We start from the raw sequence: 19696 nt of genomic DNA on the forward strand, positions 1-19696 counted from the left end.
ATCTGCCATCATGCCCCTCTGTGTCCTTAATGCCTGGCTGTTCCACATTTCTCGTGCCCCTCACTGAACAAGCATGGGCCCTCCGTTAGTTAACTTACCCTTTAATTGCCTGTTCTGTTCTTGTTTTCTTCTTTTTTCGATGGCGCGCTGCAGCTGCTCCTCCTCCTCTGGTCCGGCTGTGCTCCTCGCCGAATTCTCACTGAAAATGACGTCGGTCATCACGCCAGCCGTCATTTTCAGTGGGAGACAAGGAGAGAAGACTGCCGGGACCCGACGCGCGGTCAGCTGACTTTTTTTTTTTGCTTCCTTTTTTTTTTCTTTGATGTTGCATCGATTTGAAGCCTGTATTGTGCCGACGGCCAGAGGGGGATGGCAGGCGGAGGGGAGCGCCCCTCTGCCTTGCCTACCCTGCTCACCGTCAGCTCTGGCAGGGCCCCCTGGGTACCGCTGGGCCCTAGGCAGTTGCCTAGGATGCCTAGCGGGAAATCCGGCCCTGCACCTACCTCATATTAGAAAATGGACAACCTCTATAAAAAAAACAAAAAAAAAACTACTTAATTAGGGTGAGTTAGATCCAGTATGAAATTAGCACGTGTATCAGCCGTTAATTCCAATAGCATTTTGACATTTAAATGAATCGGTACTATAAGTCTATGTGAGCAGGAGTGAGATGCTTCCCTTTTTATGTAAATGACCTCCTAACAATCCAATAAAAGACTCATGTGTCCCCTATGAGAGTCAACAGGAATTTACAGAAAGTCACACACCGTACGGAGTATAGTCACAAACCCCCTATATCTTTTCTAATAATCCCTCAGAGTAATATATATAAATAATTATTATTGGAGGGTGCATCCACACATGACAACAATTCACAAAAAAATAAAAAGAAAAGAAAATGTGTGTACAAGGGGCACTCCGGAGCTTACAAATTTCCCACATTTAAAACATGCATTTCTGCCTGGCTGCTATTTTAACATTTCTTTTTGGATTTCCAGTTTCAAGATTACTTTTTAATATTTTGCTAGCCAATGGGATTGCAGAAAAACAAGCCTTTTACATTTTATTTTTAATGTAAACCAATGAAGCAGAAATGCATGTTTTATACGTGTGAAATTTTTTAAGCCATGGAGTGCCCCTTCTACACACATTTTCGGTGTGTGTGGGCTTATGGGTGCATACCCATAAGCCCAATGAACTTCATATTTGCCCTTAACATAGCTTTTAAGTCAACATTGTGCAGGACCTTGTAGAAGACAATTGGAATGGACTGCAGCACTTAACTCTCTGCACATTCCATAACACTTGACTTGTCCTACTGTCCATGTAAATAAATTAAACAATGCTGGATGCTAGAACCTGAGGTAAAAACAACTTGAAGCTGATAACAATGATTATGATTGATAATGTAAGGTCTTGAATGACTTGCAATAGTTTGACAATAATACAGACCAGTAGATTCCAATAGCAGGAGTAAATGTATTTATTAAAAAAAATTTCAAACAAAGCAACAGTCACAGACCCTGTACAGACAAGGGAAGTTTCCAGGGCTGATGTGTTGTAATATCATATAGAATAGTAATCTATGATGTAGCCAAGAATTGTGAACCAGAAGCTTCATCAGCTAATGCCAGGTGATATAAAGCAGAATAATTGTCAGCCAATGCTAGGGGGTAAGATAAGGGTCAAACACAAGTCTGAAAGAGAATAACAGGAACGCTGGCTAGAGAAAAATACACTTTGTGCAGGAAGACATTGCCCATGTGCAGGTGCGCAAAGTTCTGGTCACATCTATTTGGTGTCAGTGGAATGTTTAAGCGGGAAAATGTTGCACCTATGCTTGTGTAGCAACTGCGCCATCTTGGGGAAACACTGGGAAATGGAGGACTCAGCTCAAGCATACATATTAAGATGCCCGCAACATGGAGAACTTTTAGCAGGTAAGCCCTTCAGGAAAACATTTGTCGTGGATTGCATTAGCAAAAAATAAATAACTTTAATATCTTTGATAAACTCAGCACTGATGCCCCTGGAGAGTGGTATGATGGTGAAACGTGAGAGAACTTATACATATTTTAATCTAACAAGAGGATTTCTTGATAGGGTTTGCCATTATCAAAGTCTTATTTGTTGCTCCTGTATCTGTGCCTGGGCTTCTCTCATTCATTCTCAGCTGTGGTTATACTCTCCTACCTTATTGTCAGATTGGAGAGTCTGCAGTGACTTGGAGATGATTCTATTTATTTATTCTGTGATATTCACCACCAGCTTTTTATTTTCTATAGATAATTCGCTCATCCTACGAGGCCAGGGCCAACCGCAGTTAATCAGGCTGATGTCATTTTACTCTCCTCCACCTTTCTTCTCTGGATGCTGATGTAGATCTGTCTCGTTTTAAATCTTCCTCCACAGAAGTGTTAGGGTAATTTTTCAACATGTATCCCTCACCTATAGATATGAGCAGGCTGCCAGTGGGTAAGTTCCTTAGCAGATTGTCCTACCATGTTTTGGTGCTCCTGAAGTCTGCTTCCTACACATACGCTGCCAAGGCCTTTAATATCTTATATAATGTATAATGAGACTTTAACTGCAGTTATAGCCTCTTTTTAAAAAAACAGCCAAATACATTAAACATTAGTATACTTAAATGCTTAATATACTTAAGTGTCTTTACGTTACGTGCTGATGCCATTTTTCCAGAGTGAGCCTTGGGGAGGAGGCTAGGGGTTAGGTTGTTAATTTATTCATGATGCAAGGCACCATGGATGCACTTAGCTAGCGCCTGACCCCCACAGTGTTGTTAGTGGGTGATGGGTGATGATCACTTTAGAGTGTTGGGTTGGGGACTGGTCTGGGGAGGCTCTTCATGATGCCCAAGTCATGGTGTGGTGTGGACCACGCTGTGGTGAAAGTAAGATGAAATTACTAATCATCACCAAGTCCTTGGATGTTGCCAGTACAGATAGTTGTGTCTTTTTGGGGGGCAGTAGACATCAAATATACTTTTCACCCCTTGGCTTCACTTCCTCTAGAACTATGCCTGCATTTGTAACTGTAAAAAAGATACCTTCATAGTGAATAGCCATGACCATTTTGTTTATGTTAACTTTTGAAATAACTAATTTGTTTAATTAAAATGGTAATATTATTTTCAAGTCAGTATTTTTTATAAGAAAGGTTTAATAATATCATCTAATATTACAGGACCTTTTGTCTGCATCCATGACCACTGCTCAACCAGATTAGTGAGCAATTTCTTCTTAGATGGATGATAAAAATTATACTCATTTGATTGTTCAGGTGTTAGACTAAACAACCAGATCACAATGTTTGGCATGGAAATCTAGATTTTCAGGGCAAAGGATGACTCCACACACAAGCAATGTGAGTCCAATGTTTGACCTGGTGTTCTGACATCCAGTAAAATTGTTTTTTAATCATACAGTATAACAACTGCTTTGGAGCCCGAAATGGAACAGTGATTGGTCAGTTGGGTCAAAACACAACAGCTTACTAACAAAATCAGACATTAACAATATGTGGAGGTTTTCTACTTCAGCACGGGTGCTAGCTGTCCCTTGTTATCAGGGATTGTCTGTTTTAAAGATGTGACCATGGAGGTTTATGCCTCTGTTAACATTGAACTATCACATAGCTGAAGTTTAGTCTCAAATTATTGAAACATAGCATTGGCATTAGAGTATTATAAACTAGGAATCCACTTTGTTTATAGTGACTGATTAATATTTTAAACTTCAGGACTGTCCACTTCCAGTTTTCTTTATATTTTATATAATTTAGAACACGTTTGGCCAACCTTTGGCTCTCCAGGTGTTGTGAAACTACAAGTCCCAGCATGGTCTGCCAGCTATCAGCTAGTTATCTACTGGCAAAGCATGCTGGGGCTTGTAGTTTCACAACACCTGGCTGGTTGTCGAGGCTGGCCAGGAATATTTAGAGTGTCTGTATGTATCTGTATAATGGTCAAATTAAAAATAAGCAATAGTGATTTGATCCATGAACAATATGAAATTCCGAATATTATTATTAATTTTTATTTATAGGGTGCCACTAGGTATCCGTAGCGCCATACAGGGACATATAACCATGTTATCCAGGTCTCATTAACGCTGGTCGCAGAGCAAATCAGGTTTTTTAGCTTGGCTCTTTTAGCAATTTGTCCATCTGCATGTTGGCCCAATTTGGACAGATGTGTCAAGTCAGGTACTATGCTGAACAATTGGATCACCTATGCACCTGCCTTCTGTGTTATCTCCTCTGCTTCCAGATGGCAATGTCACACACACCAATGGAGGTCAATGGCTGACATGATTACCCACCCTGACAAATTGGATTGATCAGATTTCAATATGTCAGGATTGGGCAACACATGCTCCAAACTTCTACCAATTTGAGCAAAGATTACTAAATTATCTGATAATTCTGCATTTGTTGGCCACAGAGCCGTAACTTAGAATTCTAGAGCCTGGGTAAAGAAAGGCAAACGCCGCCCCCCTAGCCCTCAATTTTAACCAAATGTATCTAAAATATTCCTAAATTCCTAAATTCAAATGACGCGATTCTCGGTGAGATCGGGATGCGGGAGAAATGCCAGCTCGCCCGGGAGACTGTCCCGGATTTCAGGAGTCTCCCGGACTTTCCGGGAGAGTTGGCAAGTATGTGTATATTCTACTTATCAATGTAGCCGTGGTACTTTAAACCCACTTTGCTTAAACAATAACATGTTTTATTCCACTTTATCCCCATCCACAAAACATAAACTTTCCTTTACATACATCTGAGCAACCACCCCATCAGCTACTATTGTTATTCTGCTACCTTATGCATCAAGTGTACCCCACACTTCTTACATTGTAAGCTTGTTTGGACGGACCCATCTTTACCTTCTGTATCATATCACTGTATGTTATTTGTTTTGTATCATGATGCCCTCAATGTGCAGCGCTGAGTAATATGTCGTGTTTCATACATCAAAGATAATAACCAGTGGTTCTAACACTGCTGTAGAACTACAAGTCCCAACAACCCAGTACACTACAGTCCCAGAATCTGCTATGCCAAGACAGCGCTCCAATCCCAGTGATGTCTCTTGTGCGCTCGTTTCCGACTTTTGCTTTTTTTTTTCAATTAGAAACCACTTCCCTAAATGTCTCCCCGATACCAGCCCGCAGCTGCCAGACTGCAGGCCGCGCTGCATTGTGGGTAGTGTCAGTGTGTGCCGCGGTGCATGCTGGTCGGTGCAGGGTGACAGAGGGGACGTCACAGTTATCTTCCCCCACCAACCCCAGCAGGAAGCCGGGAGGACAGAGGCCTCCAATCCGGCCCTTCCTGTGCGATAAGCGGCTCAGCTGCATCCCGACCATCCGGGGAGGAGGAGAAGGAAGGGAAGAGCCCATGGACAAGCTGCCGGGACTGGAGACGGCAGCTGGAGGGGGAGGAGGCGGCAGCGGCACCACTGGAGCATCTGCTGCTAGGAAACCACCCCGACCATCCGCGCCCCCCTCACTGCCCAGCTCCCGCCAGCCCAGCGTGGAGACCCTGGACAGGTACATGTGTCATCCTGGGGGAGGGTCCGCATAAAGGTAGAGTGTAAGCTCTGTTGACCAGACATAATACACTAGCTATGTGTCTGATATTAAGTAGAGACAAGCTACAGCCTATGTGTGCTTGTAATAAAGGGAATATAACACTAAGACTGTATGGTCTCATTTATGTAATAGCATGTAAAGCATTATGTATGCAGTATAGTTCTGGTTTTATTTCTTAGGATTTATTCTTTTATAATGTAGATCAGAGGTAGGCAACATATCCATCTCTCCACTGTTGGGGAACAACAAGTTCCAGCCAGGGATAGTGTAGATCAGAAGTGTCAACCTGTCACTTCTCTAGAAGTTATGGAACTACAGAGCATGTTGGGACCTGTAGTTCTACAACAGCTTCAGATCCACAGGTTACACACACCTGCTGAAGATATAAAATATTTATAAAGTGTCACTGTTTGGGAGTTAATAGTATATCTAAATTGAATGTAATACTACCAGGCTGAAGTTAGCTTCTTATTCATGCTCCAGCTCCTTATTCAGAAAAGCTTATTTTTAAAGGATGAAATCAAGTTGGATCACCAATTTTACATCAGATTTAACCCTTTCAAAACTCAGCTACTTATTCAAAATAATAAAATATGGTGACTTTGTCCCCTGATTTCATGCCCAAAACCTTGTTGGGTCAGGCTAAATACTATTGCAGTTTGTATAAGAGACACCCTTTAGTGTTAATCTGATGTGAAATCAGTGATCCAACTTGATTTAATCCTTTAAAAATAAACTTTTCTGAATAAGAAGCTGGAGCATGGATAAGAAGCTGGCCGAATAAGAAGCTAACTTCAGCCTTGTTGTAATACTTGTGTTATTATGAAAGTTGTGCTTCTTGACAGAAATTGTCATAGTGCGATATATTTATTTTGTTTGTGTGGAAGTAAACTCATGATCTATTGTGTTGTAACTTAATATATGCTAAATTGTTTACCTAAAGGGGACTGTCATAGTTTTGTTTATATTTATTAAAACGCTGCTCTAGATATTTATAATCTTAGGTTTATTTGTGTAGCACCAATAATTATGCAGTGCTCGTTTCTATGAGTCCTTACATTACAGATTAGTCTAAAATCTTTACCAATCAAACACACATACATTGGGGTAAATTTTGGTTGAGGGCAGTTAACCTAAGCGTATAGTTTTTGGACGTGAAATGATAAAAACCAGAGAACCCAGAGGAAATCTGCGCAAATATATGCACTCCATACAGGTAGCTCTGAAATAGAACCCATGGTGAGACAGCAATTCTAATCACTGTGGCACCCAATATATATTTAATTTTACTGGGGGTATAGAATAGCGTCCACTCCTGCTCAGTTTCAAGCTTGCCAGTGGGCATCTACAATAATGTTGGTGGTAACTCTTCCTTCAGCTAACCAGAGTCATATTGAGTTACTCTTCTAGGGGGTGAACTTGCTTCTGACATCCAATAGCCTGTGCAAGAAAATGCGCCCACAGTTGACATGTACAAGAATGTAGTCACTAGAGGGGAGCATGAAGTCAGGAATGATTGAATATTTACTGCCCAGCCAGCTACTTATTGTGAGTGATGGTGCCACTCTGCACAGGGAACCCAGAAAAGTATGGTGATGTCCCCAAAATGTGCTGTTTAATAAGAAATGTTTTAATAGGTCCAATAAACACACTTTTCTGAGAACTTCAACAGGTTATTAGAATAAAATAATTTGTATAAGATCTAGTATAAGGTTATCTTTGCAGACTAGAGCTTGCCACTATGATTGTTAAAAGCTGTGAATGTTTATTTAGATATATAGGTTGATTATAGTTTAAGAAACAAATCAGCTGGGTAATTCCATCATATCACATGCTTGGTAGAGTGTCATAAAGCTTCTTGGAGCTATGTGTATTTGGGAATCTGTTTACTGAACTCTGGGGCATATCTGTTTATAAATACAAAACATACCTTTTTATATCTTTGTTGCTAAATGAGAACGTAAGCAAGAAGCAGTAGTATAAATATAACGGATTACACAGTGCACTTAACATCTCTATTTGTTTAACTGTTCTTTATCGAATATAGTAATTAAAGTAGAGTTTATGGCATGGACGAACTTATAGTTCACAGCAGCTGAGGAGCCACATGATGCCCACTGCAATCCCAGCTCATCTTATCTGTCTCCTTAATGTTTTCTGCCTGATTTCTGATTAATTTTGAGTTTTGTTTTGCTTTTTGACGCCTGTCACAATCATTGTAACATTCTGTGATACTATCGCTGTCACGGTTTTGAAGGCTACTTTCTATTCTCTTATCAGAATTTGCTAGTCATCTGTGAGTGAACTAATATATGGGGTAATATATACCCTCCTCTAAATGGTAAGGATATTAAAGGTTCATAAGGAGTTCTGTGACAATGTAAATAGACAAGACTGCAGATTGAGTGTGTGTGTATTTGTGTGTGTGTGTGTATATATATATATATATATATATATATATATATATATATATATATATATATATATATATATATATATATATATATATATATATATATTGCTGTACAGAGAATATTTGTCATTCACAGCAGTCCCTGCCATATTGAAGCCTACAGTCTAAATTCCCTAACACACAGACTAGGGTTAATTTTGTTAGCAGCTAATTAACCTCCTAGTACGTTTTTGGAAACCAGAGCACCTGGAAGACACCCACATAAACATGAAGAAAACATACAAACTCCACACAGACTAAAAACTCATGACCCCAGTGCTGTGAGGCAGAAGTGCTACCCACTGAGCCACTGAGAAGGGATGCTAATAATATAATGTTGGCATCACTTCTGTATTTATAAGCATATATGTATATATACTTGATAGGTGTGCTAGGGACTTACTCCACTCTTGACATATATATGTATATTTCCATTTTTCTTTAAAGGATATACTTTATTTAAGACTTCAGGGCAAGTCATGAGACCTTGATGTTTGTTCCATTACAGTGATTTGTGTGAGAGGAAAATGACATTTATGTGGTGATGGTATGGAATAAGCATTGTCATACATGTGACAAACGCAATATTGTGGCTCTCAATTAGAATGTTTTCTGCATACATAGAACTTGATACCTATGTTTTATCACCATCTCTGTATCTGATTTATTATTTGGCAGTGTAGAATACATGTTTTTTTTTGTTGTGTTTTTTTCTTGCTTGTTTTCTCAGTAATTCCCATTATCTCATAAAGCTATTTGAATACCTATAATTCTAACAATATAATTTCTTCCTCTACGTCCTTACATTCAAAACATTGCCCACTTTACAACATGAAGTAGTTCTTTCCCCATATCCCAAAAGGCTTCTCTGACTGCCCCTTGACAAGGAAAACTTTTTGGTATTTCAACCGTTGTTCTGTTTGTTTAAGCAACAAAAGATGGTATGCTGGCCAAACACACTTTTAAGATTTAAAGTGTAAAGTATATTCCTTGAAATGTTTGCTGAACAGCTATAGTTTTCCATTAGCTTATTAAATCTGGGCATGCAAACTAAGGAAATTTGGCAAGTATTTCTTACATCAACAAAAGGAAAATGTTATTATGTACCATATAGTTGAAATAAGGAGCAGGGATTAGTTGAAAGGTCATGGAATTTATGTTATTATACATATGATGTCTACTGATAAAAAGAGAGCATGCCTTAAAAAAAAACCAAACAAGTTTGTCAGTAAATGGAAGATTACTGAAGGGATTTATGATTCCATTAGAAAGTTGGTTGACATGTTGTGGGCAGTTAATTATCATCATCATTTATTTATATAGCGCCAGCATATTCCGTAGCGCTTTACAATTGGGAACACACACAGTAATAAAACAATACTGTATAATACAGAAAGACAGAGAGTTAAGAGGGCCCTGCTCACAAGTTTATAATCTGTTGGACAATGGGAGTTTAGTACATGAGGTTAACTAACAAATTTTACATAATGGTCCAGCCAGACTGTTAAGGTAAAAGTGCTTACTGACGCTATATTTCGTCCAGTCAGAGAGTTGTTGTCTTGTGTTAACTGCGTAAGGGGTGAAAATAGGGAACTCTAGGGAGGCTAAGAGGGTGGTTAAGGAATTTTATAAGCTAGCCTGAAAAGGTGGGTTTCAGAGAATGCTTGTAAGTGTGAAGAGTTGAAGAAGGTCTTAATGTGCATGGGTGGGCATTCCACAAGTAAAAAAAAAAAACAGTCCTGTAATGGGAGCAGTTAATAAGTGCAGATGAGAGATGCAGATCTTGTGCAGAACGCAGGAGTCATGTAGGGAGATATTTTGAGGCAAGTGAGGAGATGTATGTTGTTGAAGTTTTGTTGATGGCCTTGTATGTTAGTAGCAGTATTTTATATTTAATTCGGTAATAAACAGGCAACCAATATAGAGACTGACAGAGCGACTCGGCAGTGGAAGAACTGTTTGCAAGGAAAATCAATCTAACTGCTGCATGCAAAATAGATTGTAGGGTGAGAGTTTGATTTGGTAAAGACCAGTAAGGATTGTATTGCAAGAGTCAATATGAGAGATGATCAGTGCAAGAATTAGATTTTGCAGTTTCTTGTGTGAAATCTGCCTCCATTTTGGGATTACTTTTTAGATGTATGTAACAGGATGTAACTATAGATTGGATATGTGGGAACAATGGATAGTTTTGAGTCCAGGATCACACCTGGGCAGCGAGGTTGTGTGGTAGGATTTATTGTCATGTTGTCAACAGAAAGTTTGGGTTGGTTTGAAGCAAGAAGTTGGTCATGTATGAATGATCTAAGGGTGTCAGTGTAGCAAGAAGTATGTATGTATGTATGTATGTATGTGTGTGTGTGTGTGTATATATATATATATAATGTTATATCACACAATAGTCCTCCCAGTTCAACTTATGTTGCAAAGTTGCCCCCCCCCCCCTGTTAATCAATCTTACACGGCTTTGTTACCAGCAACACATACTTTATTTTAGTATCTTCTTATTAGGGAGAGACAGGGATTCCCCTCCCATTCCTTTGAGGCTGCATCCACCCACATTCCATTTTTTCATAACGGAGCGCAGATCAAGCATTGCATTTACAGCACTTATTTTGCCTTGGGCCAGTCTTTACATATGTCACATATATCCCAAATACAGCATGTTGTGTATTGAATTTGGCATTTATATACATATTTCTTTCTCAGCACAGTTTCAGGGATTGAATCCTACAGACAGTTATGCCTATATTCTCTCTGCTTGGTGGAGCTAGTGGGACATTACCAGCTGTCCTAAATAGGACTTATAGGGGCATATTCAATTGTTTGAATATCCCGCGGCATTAAAACTACTACCGTTATTACGGTAATAGTAAGCTGGATTTCAGCTCGCGGCTCAGGGAGCAGCGAGCTGAAATCCAGCAAGAAAACTACAGTAATAACAGTATTTACGCGCACTATTACCGTAATAACAGTAACCGTGCGCGCACCACAACATTTTTGGCGTTTTCACCAACAATTGAATATGCCCCATAGAGTTTTTTGTGCCCATAATTCCTAAATCGATAACAAAAATGCACTTCAGCTTTGCAAGATAGCAAATGGTGCCAACCTAAAAAATTTCTACCTTGATACCTGATCATTTTAGCTTCTCTTTTTGGGGCATATTTATATCTATCACTTTTTTTGCCACAATCCTTTTCATTCCTTATCACAGTGATAAGGAATGAAACACACATTTTAGCTATGTTCAATCTATTTCTATAGTCAGTGTCACAAAGTGGGCACTTTGCGATAGTGACCAGAGGGGAGAGCATGTAAGTTGTGGTGAGGGATCCGAAAAATCCCTTTTCCTCAATGCTCTCCCCATAGACTCTAATGGGTAAAGCCAGCTGCAGATTGCATTAGCTATCGGGTACAAGTTAAACTTGTTAAATGGTACAAAATAGCAATCATTATCATCATTTATTTATATAGCGCCACTGATTCCTCAGCGCTGTACAGAGAACTCATTCACTTCAGTCCCTGCCCCATTGGAGCTTACAGTCTAGATTCCCTAATATAGACACACACTCACACACAAACACAGACAGACAGACACAGACTAGGGTCAATTTTTGTTAGCAACCAATTAACCTACTAGTATGTTTTTCTAGTGTGGGAGGAAACCGGAGCACCCGGAGGAAACCCATGCAAACACAGGGAGAACATACAAACTCCACACAGATAAGGCCATGGTCGGGAATCGAACTCGTGACCCCAGTGCTGTGAGACAGAAGAGCTAACCGCTAGGCCACCGTGCTGTCCATAGAAAGTTATGGGGACTGTTTTTGCGTTCGAAGAGACTAGGACCGCAGCAGATATTTTCATTATGCCCTAATAATAAATTTAAACACACCTTAAATATGTACTTTTTATGAAAAATAGCATTGATAAATAGGCCCCTTAGGCTGCAATTGCACAACATCTATTATAACTACAGACCATTATTTGATATAACGGCGTTGGAAACTATAAACTATGTATCATTATTTTTTGTTGCTTCACATTTTGTTTTAATTGGTGAATAATGATACCTGTTTTAATCAACTGAGTCTGATTTTCTGAGATGTTGTAGATGGATGTGAATTACCAATGTGTTTTGGTCTCTCTCTTTCAGCCCTACCGGCTTACATGTGGAATGGTGCAAGCAGCTGATTGCAGCCACAATATCCAGCCAGATTTCTAGTTCTGTGGGCCCGGAAAATGTTTCCCGAGATTACAGGGTAAGTGATAATATGGTGGAATGCGTGGAAAGAAGTCTTTGTGCAACAGTTGTTAGGTCAACCTGGGAAAATGTCATGGTTGTTCGGTCGTAAAAATAAATTGAGTTAGAAAAAGAAATACACCCCTTAAAAACCTTATCTATTTAGATTGTTCTGTCGCCACTCCTCTAGTGAGATCTGGGGGGTAAATTTATCAAGCTGTGGGTTTGAAAAAGTGGAGATGTTGTCTATAGCAACCAATCAGATTCTAGGTATCATTTATTTAGTACATTTTACAAAATGACAGCTAGAATCTGATTTGTTGCTATAGGAAACATCTCCACTTTTTTTTTCAAACCTGCAGCCTGATAAATTTACCCCCAGGAGTGAAGCACAATAGATGCTTGGAAACCGCAGTTGAATGTTTTTTTGCGTTTTCTTTTTTTCTTAAATTATAATATAAAAGTAAAAATAAAATGCTCTCTGGTGAAATAATAAAGTGTTTAGTAGTAAGTTGAAAAACCTATGTTTTAATATGTACAGTATTTTCATTAGTTATGTGGCTAGCAGCTGGTGTTATGCAGTACAGTGCTTCCAGCTACAGATTAAGAAGAGGCTGAGAAATGTTATGAGTATGAGCAACAAACTTCACAGAGTTACTCAACTGAGAGTTATTCATGATGACGAGTGAGAAGAGGGCCGTGATTTATCACTGTTATACTACATTTTGGACAATAACATCTCTCCAGTGTCCGTACAACATCTGTGAGTTGCGATGACGGAACTCACAATTATATAAACATAATCTGCATGTTACCCCCTTCATTATACATCTGTTCAACTGACTCAGAAGCAGTAAATTATTATTTATTAATTATTATTATATACTAATTAATTATTAGTATTATTATTTATTTGTATAGCGGGACCATATTACAGTGCTTTACAGAAAATAATTCTTCAGCAGCAGCAATGCTGACCAAGGTGTCACAGTGCCACTGTAATCAAGAACAAAATAACTCCTTCATTGTTACAATGCTCCTCAATGCACTTAGAACAGCAGACTTTGTTACAACAAACATGCTATAGAGTTACAGGCAAAATTAGGAAAAATCAAAAGGGACTTTTTTATTTTGACCAAACTCCCTTACACTGAACAGCACATAGATTTCCCACAATCTTCTATTTAACCTCACAACATTTCCTATTATTTGTCACATTTTTATTTACCTTTTGTATTTTAAAAAATAAAATTTTAGTATTGTAATGGGTAATGCATTTATTTGTGTTTAGATTTTAAAGATAAGTGGGAGTCATTGTAAAGTTCCATGACCTGGATAAAGGGTCAGTGACTTGTAATATCCTTAAATCTACAGGACAGGTACTTTTTAAGTTTTAGATTTATAAACAAAAGGATACAGTTACACAAGTTTGACATTGTTTTATATACAATGGGAGCCAGGGTGTAAATGTTTTATCTTTGACATTGTTATGCATTTTAACAGGTCTTCAAGAGGCCCAATATAAGGGTAAGATATGTTCGGTGTCCAGCAAGTCCGGCCTCTTGCCTTTTTGTCCACTGTGCCGTGTGTTGAAAATCTTTATCTGGTATATCGAGCATCAAAATCTCCAGCTGTAGCAAATAGTGTGACCGTGTGTGCCGGCACATTTATTAAGCAAATTCTGTTAAATCTTTTGAATTGGGACAAGTTCAAATAATTCCAGATTTGTGTATGTCCCTTTTAGAGATTTTGATCCTCATCCTCCAGTGTGTGTTCTCTTTGTGACGTGAGCATAAATTGCAGGTTTTTCTAGCCTGTTTTTGCTTACTTTAATTGTGCTTTATTTGGCTGTTTTGTAGTTTGAGAGGTTGTGTGTTCACTGTTAGCTGTACATTGGCTGTCAGGGTGGATTTCATTCCATGGCATTTGATGGACAGTTGTTTTCTTTTTTGCTGTTCTCTGTAGAGTGATCTAAAATGTATTTGTATAAAATTAATAATATAATTTCTCATTGTGTTCTTTCATCAGCTTAAAATGATCAAACAAATGTAAATGTAATTGCGGATATCATGATTTAACGGAGGGAATGAATTGTGTAGGATATTGCTGCTATATTCTGCTGTATTGTGTTGTATACTTGTCTACTAATTATGGTGCATAAAGAGGTTATAAAAATATACAAATTGGAGACATGGGTGTAACTTACGAGAAAGGACAGTAAGTGGGGAAAATAGGTGTAACTTTGGCCCTATATATACCTGTTATCATGATTATCATCTTATGTGCTTGTAGATGAGTGTAAGTTATTTAACTTTAAATGTGCTGATACCACTCTGTGAAGCTATTATTTACAAAGGGAAGGATCTGTTTCCTCTCTGTGAGCGCCACTAGAGAACTATGCAATTGTTCACACTCTGCAGAGCTGTCTGGTAGGTCTTCTAGACCTGCAATGATGTATAGCTGGCCCTGGACATACGAAGGCAAGCTATTTGTTAGAATCCCTCTGGGTACAGGGCAGCCATAAATATAGTTTAGGAAATACGGAGACTGTGGCTCCATTGGTGACAGTTCTCCAAGACCAGGATGATCTGTGAGACAGGTTTTCAGATTATGAACAAATTAACTGTATAGCAGTTTTGGAGATAAAACAGTCCATTTAGATTGTAAATAGTCATTTCTCAAAGTGGTATGGGTAGATTTTAAAGTTAAATAACCATCTACAAATTCATAATATTGTCATGATACAATGTTTATTTCCAGTATGATAATATAAATAATAATAAATAACATATAAATGTATTTGAACATGTTTATGATATTATTGCTTTACAAAGCCTATATACAGTGCATCATGTGCTACCTGCAGCTATGATGCTAGGCCATGCTTTACTGCAGCTGAACGTTATTTGTCACTTGAACTATAAACTTTCCTTTTCCTAGTATTGTTCTGTATTTAATGAACTGCTGTGAAATTTGAGTAGCTTAGTGAATTCTTCCACTGTCACCCACTTAGTCTCCTGTTTTGTATTTGTGTATCTGCAGACCACTTTCTGTTTAAAGGATTTTAAGTAAGGTTAAATGTCCCTGTTTGTTACTGATGTGTAAGAGTGCTTGACAACCTGATGTATCTGTTACTGGAGGCAGCCTGCTCTGCATCACTGGAAGACCATCAATAATTCTACACTGTTGCTTGTTTAGTGTCAGTCTTCTGTAGCACAGCATCTCCTAATCTTCACAGTTTTGCACGGAGCTGTCTGGTGCTCAGTTTAACTTCCTCTTGTGCTTTTTTTTTTTATTGTATGCCAAATTAGTCTGTCAGTTTTACTCATCTGTCTGTAATGTTGTTCTGTATGTAATCAGCCTAGCGGTCATAGGTGTTAGCTTCCTTTGTTAATATCCTACACAGCAGTGTGCTCTCCTTGTACAGGACACACAGATGTTACATCTATGTGCTTAGGGGAAGGGGGCAAATATTTATTTATTTATTTTTTTAAATGATCTCTTACAAGAGTCCATAGAAGTTGTCGGGCATGGTGGGGACTCTGGAGAGTCACCAGTATGATAGGACTTCTATACAATATCACCTAAACGTAGCTTACAGATGGTTCATCAATGTTTTTAGACTGTAAATATAGAGTGGTCAGGTTAGAATATAAAACATTTTATTCTGAATGATATTGTCAGGTTTTTGTTTTTTAGTGTAATTGTTTTACATTATGTAAATAAAAGCAGAATACACCACCTTCTGTCCCACTAGCAGGGTATGCTAATTCCCACCACAGCCATTACTTATACACAGTGAAGGCTGATAATGCAGGGGAAAAAAAGGAAGTCTCTACAATGGAATTGATTGGTTTTCATGAGTCTTAATCAGTAGTTGTGAAGGAGGTCCTTGCTGGTGCCCATCACCTATTGTTTGCTTGTTTTTTTGTGTTGCCTTTTTGTTATATATTTTGTTTCCTGCCACACTTTCATGTGATTTTATCCACATTCATAAATATCCTCTTGGAAAAAGATGAGTATTGGTAAACCGCAAATGGCAGTCCTCACTGTGGTAAGTGCACGTGACATTTTGACATATTGCAGAACAAGGTTATTTGTTAAAAGAATATTCTGGAACTTTTTAGAACTTTTTTGTTGAAGATTTGTGTTTTTCCGAAACGTCTTCCGGCTGATCTCAAATGAATCGTCTAAATAATAGTTGTCAATTATAATAATACAGGAACTAATCTGATTTGATACTATGAGGTATTTTGTGTGTATATGTGTATGTATATATATATATATATATATATATATATATATATATATATATATATATATATATATATATATATATGTGTATATATATGTATGTGTGTATATATATATATATATATATATATATATATATATATATATATATATATATATATATATATATATATATGTATGTGTATATATGTATGTGTATATATATATATATATATATGTGTATATATATATATGTGTATATATATATATATATATATATATATATATATATATATATATATATATATATATATATATATATATATATATAATCCTGTAATGATTTTGAATATGTTTTGCATACTGCTTCGTTGATAATGATGGGAATGCTTCCAGGTAAATATGTATTTTGAGTAAATCATTGGGAACAAATGCATTATGTTATTTTGGCATCTGGCAGTGGATATTACAATAAGAGGGGCTGTATTCCAGATATGGTCACCCACCTCCGGTGCAATCTGCATGGTTACCTATTGTCCTCTGGTTTAGTCATTGCATGTAGGTTTTGTGTCTGGCTTTTTTCATTTGACCCTTAATTGTTTGTCTTATAAAAAGACACGTACTTTCTGTTCGGTGCCTGCACTGTGATGTTTAGCTTTTCTACAACTCATTTAAATATTATTTCTTTACCTAAACAGAACACTAAAGACATATTTTTAAATGCATGCATTTGTACAGAACCCGGTACAAACATTGCAGCTACATTAAACAAACTGCTTAAGTTTTGTTACCATATGAGCTGTTTTCTAAGTATTTTTATGACCCTGTAGCTCTCTGGGAGAGAAAAGTAAATTTCAGAAATGCATTGCCAGCTTTGTTGGAGGGCCCATCACCCTGTTCATATTATTGCCACGTGTGTTGCAACTTGTGAGATTTACACTTCAGGAGGTAAATGTATGAACCTCCGGATTCTTCAACTCCGGCGAGTTCAGCGTCTTCGGCGCTTAAATTTAAAGCAGCGCTGCCTTGTAAAGGGAGACTTCCCTTTACAAGGCAGCGCCGCTTTAAATTTAAGCGCTGAAGACGCTGAACTCGCCGGAGTTGAAGAATCCGGAGGTTCATACATTTATCCCCAGGTATGTGAATACTGACTATTCTGTTTTTTCACAAGTAAATAAGTAAACATTTTTTTAAAAAAAAAATATATATATATATATATGAGAGAGAGAGATAATTTGTATTCATTATGTAATCCTGCCCTGCATGTGCTCCTACATTTACTATAAATATTAAGTACTCGCTTTATACCGTCCACCTCTATAAAGCCACCCTTACCACACACTCACACACAATCTTTTCTTGCAAAAAGTACATCTCTGTTATATGTTGCTGTAATGCCTGTTTTGTCAGTGTGAAGAGGGTGCATTGTGTTGTATGGACACTTCAGAAGCATAGGCATTGCTACTGTGACAGAAGATTGTTAGTTTCTTATATGTTGCTTACGGTGTTAGGAGTAGTATCCCCTAGTCTGTTGATAAATGTCCATAGTGCCTACCAGTAAATACATCTTTTACTTGAGGGACTATTTCTGTACCAAATGGATAGATATATATATTATAATATAATTATTTTTTTTTCTCCTGTTATATTGCTCTTTACTAACTGACTGGAGACTATTTCCCATAATTCTAAGAACAGTATCAATGGTGACCAAACTTACCCGGTGCTTTTCCTTTTGCTCTGCCAAGTGCATGCAAGGCCTTGAACAGAAAGAAAACAATGTCTCTCTTTCCACTTGAGGTCTACACTGTCTCTTTATAAAGTCTGTATGACCTGTCCTCTTTACCTGTTGTTGTCTGCATGATTATTTCTCTCTTGTTGCCTCTGTTCTATCCATTGCTGCCTTGTGCATACACAGGAGATTCAGGACGAGCCCAATGGCTATCATTCAGAAACGGAGGCCGAGCAGGTGGCAAGTTCTACCCCTTTATTTTATATCCATGTAGTGCATGCCTGTAGGAGTTAGATTGTGTTAGTATAACCCATCTTTTTACCTGTCTATGTATCTATCCTATGCACTGTATGTTAGACTACCTTCCAGGAATGCACAGTGTCAGCTAATCCAGTTAGCACAGCATTTTACAAACATAATGATAGATATGGAAGTAACCAAACAGAATGTTCTTCACAACACTGGTTTCTGGCCGTGTAACATCGCAGGACATTGCAAAATAAGTTTATTAATAATTTTTAAATTCAAAATGTTTCAGAAGAGTAATAAGCAAAATGGTTTCATTCTGGTACATTTGTCTTTACGGATTTGCCAGTTCATTTAATAATTTTGAACTATTTTAATTTTACTATAAGTGTATTTTATTTTTGGAGGAGGTAAGATGTGTCCTCCTATTACTATTAAAAGATATCTTTCTCTATAGATTTCATGTGAAGTTTGAAGTTTTTAACATTTTAGCTTTATCAATCTATCCTATGTTCATGTATTTTCTTTTTTTAGTTTTTTAATTGTTCGTTCCTTACTTTTCTCATTTTGCAATTCTTACATGGCCCATAATTATTTTTATCTGCTATTAAAAAAAGAAACGTTTTCTTTAGTTCCCATCCCTAAGTTGACAATTTTAACGTTTTCACAATTTGTTTTTCATATTGTTTTTATTTTTTTTATTTCTTCTGTGTTTTAGACTTGTCTTGTGTGAATATAAAGGCTGGATGCACATTGTCCTTGCATTTACACATATGAAAACACACATAAATACTATGCATTCTCTTATTTTATAGCAGCCGCCCTTTATACCCACCAAATCCATAACCAGCGCTGGCATTTTTTAGCCTGGGCCTGCTCCCACTAAAGTGGGCACCGGAAGTGTGGTGTCCCCCTGGCAGGAAAGACAGGCTGGGCTGGTCACTCTATAACTGGGGAGTCCACATTGAAGGGCAGACATGGTGCCGACACAAAACGTGTGACACCTCATCTTAACAGACTATGGAAAAACATTGGGGCTCTTCCTGGCACCCTGGGGCTGTGGGCACAGGGGTCATAGAGCAAAAGTCTCCCCTGGATTGGCATCTCTGACCAGTATATGGTCCCTAAGACCAATGTCTATTATACAAATATAATATAAAAATTAGCCATACACACAT

At 37.8% G+C, this 19696-nt stretch overlaps 1 protein-coding gene across 6 annotated transcripts in view; it reads left to right on the forward strand.

Annotated features, from left to right (window-relative positions):
- Nucleotides 1-5247: 5247 nt before the first annotated feature.
- MTMR1 (myotubularin related protein 1) overlaps nt 5248-19696 on the forward strand; it is a 50474-nt gene continuing 36025 nt past the window's right edge. The window contains exons 1-4 of one of the 6 annotated variants that reach the window (XM_075184249.1): nt 5248-5567; nt 12221-12326; nt 13811-13834; nt 18459-18512. In XM_075184249.1, the coding sequence (XP_075040350.1) occupies nt 5416-5567; nt 12221-12326; nt 13811-13834; nt 18459-18512 (336 nt within the window). In that variant the 5' untranslated portion in view covers nt 5248-5415. The remainder of the gene's footprint in view (nt 5568-12220; nt 12327-13810; nt 13835-18458; nt 18513-19696) is intronic. The other 5 variants (XM_075184250.1, XM_075184254.1, XM_075184252.1 and 2 more) reach the window with 5 other exon arrangements.

The sequence above is a fragment of the Mixophyes fleayi genome, chromosome 9, assembly GCF_038048845.1.
Source record: "Mixophyes fleayi isolate aMixFle1 chromosome 9, aMixFle1.hap1, whole genome shotgun sequence".
In the NCBI taxonomy this organism is placed as follows: Eukaryota; Metazoa; Chordata; class Amphibia; order Anura; family Limnodynastidae; genus Mixophyes; species Mixophyes fleayi.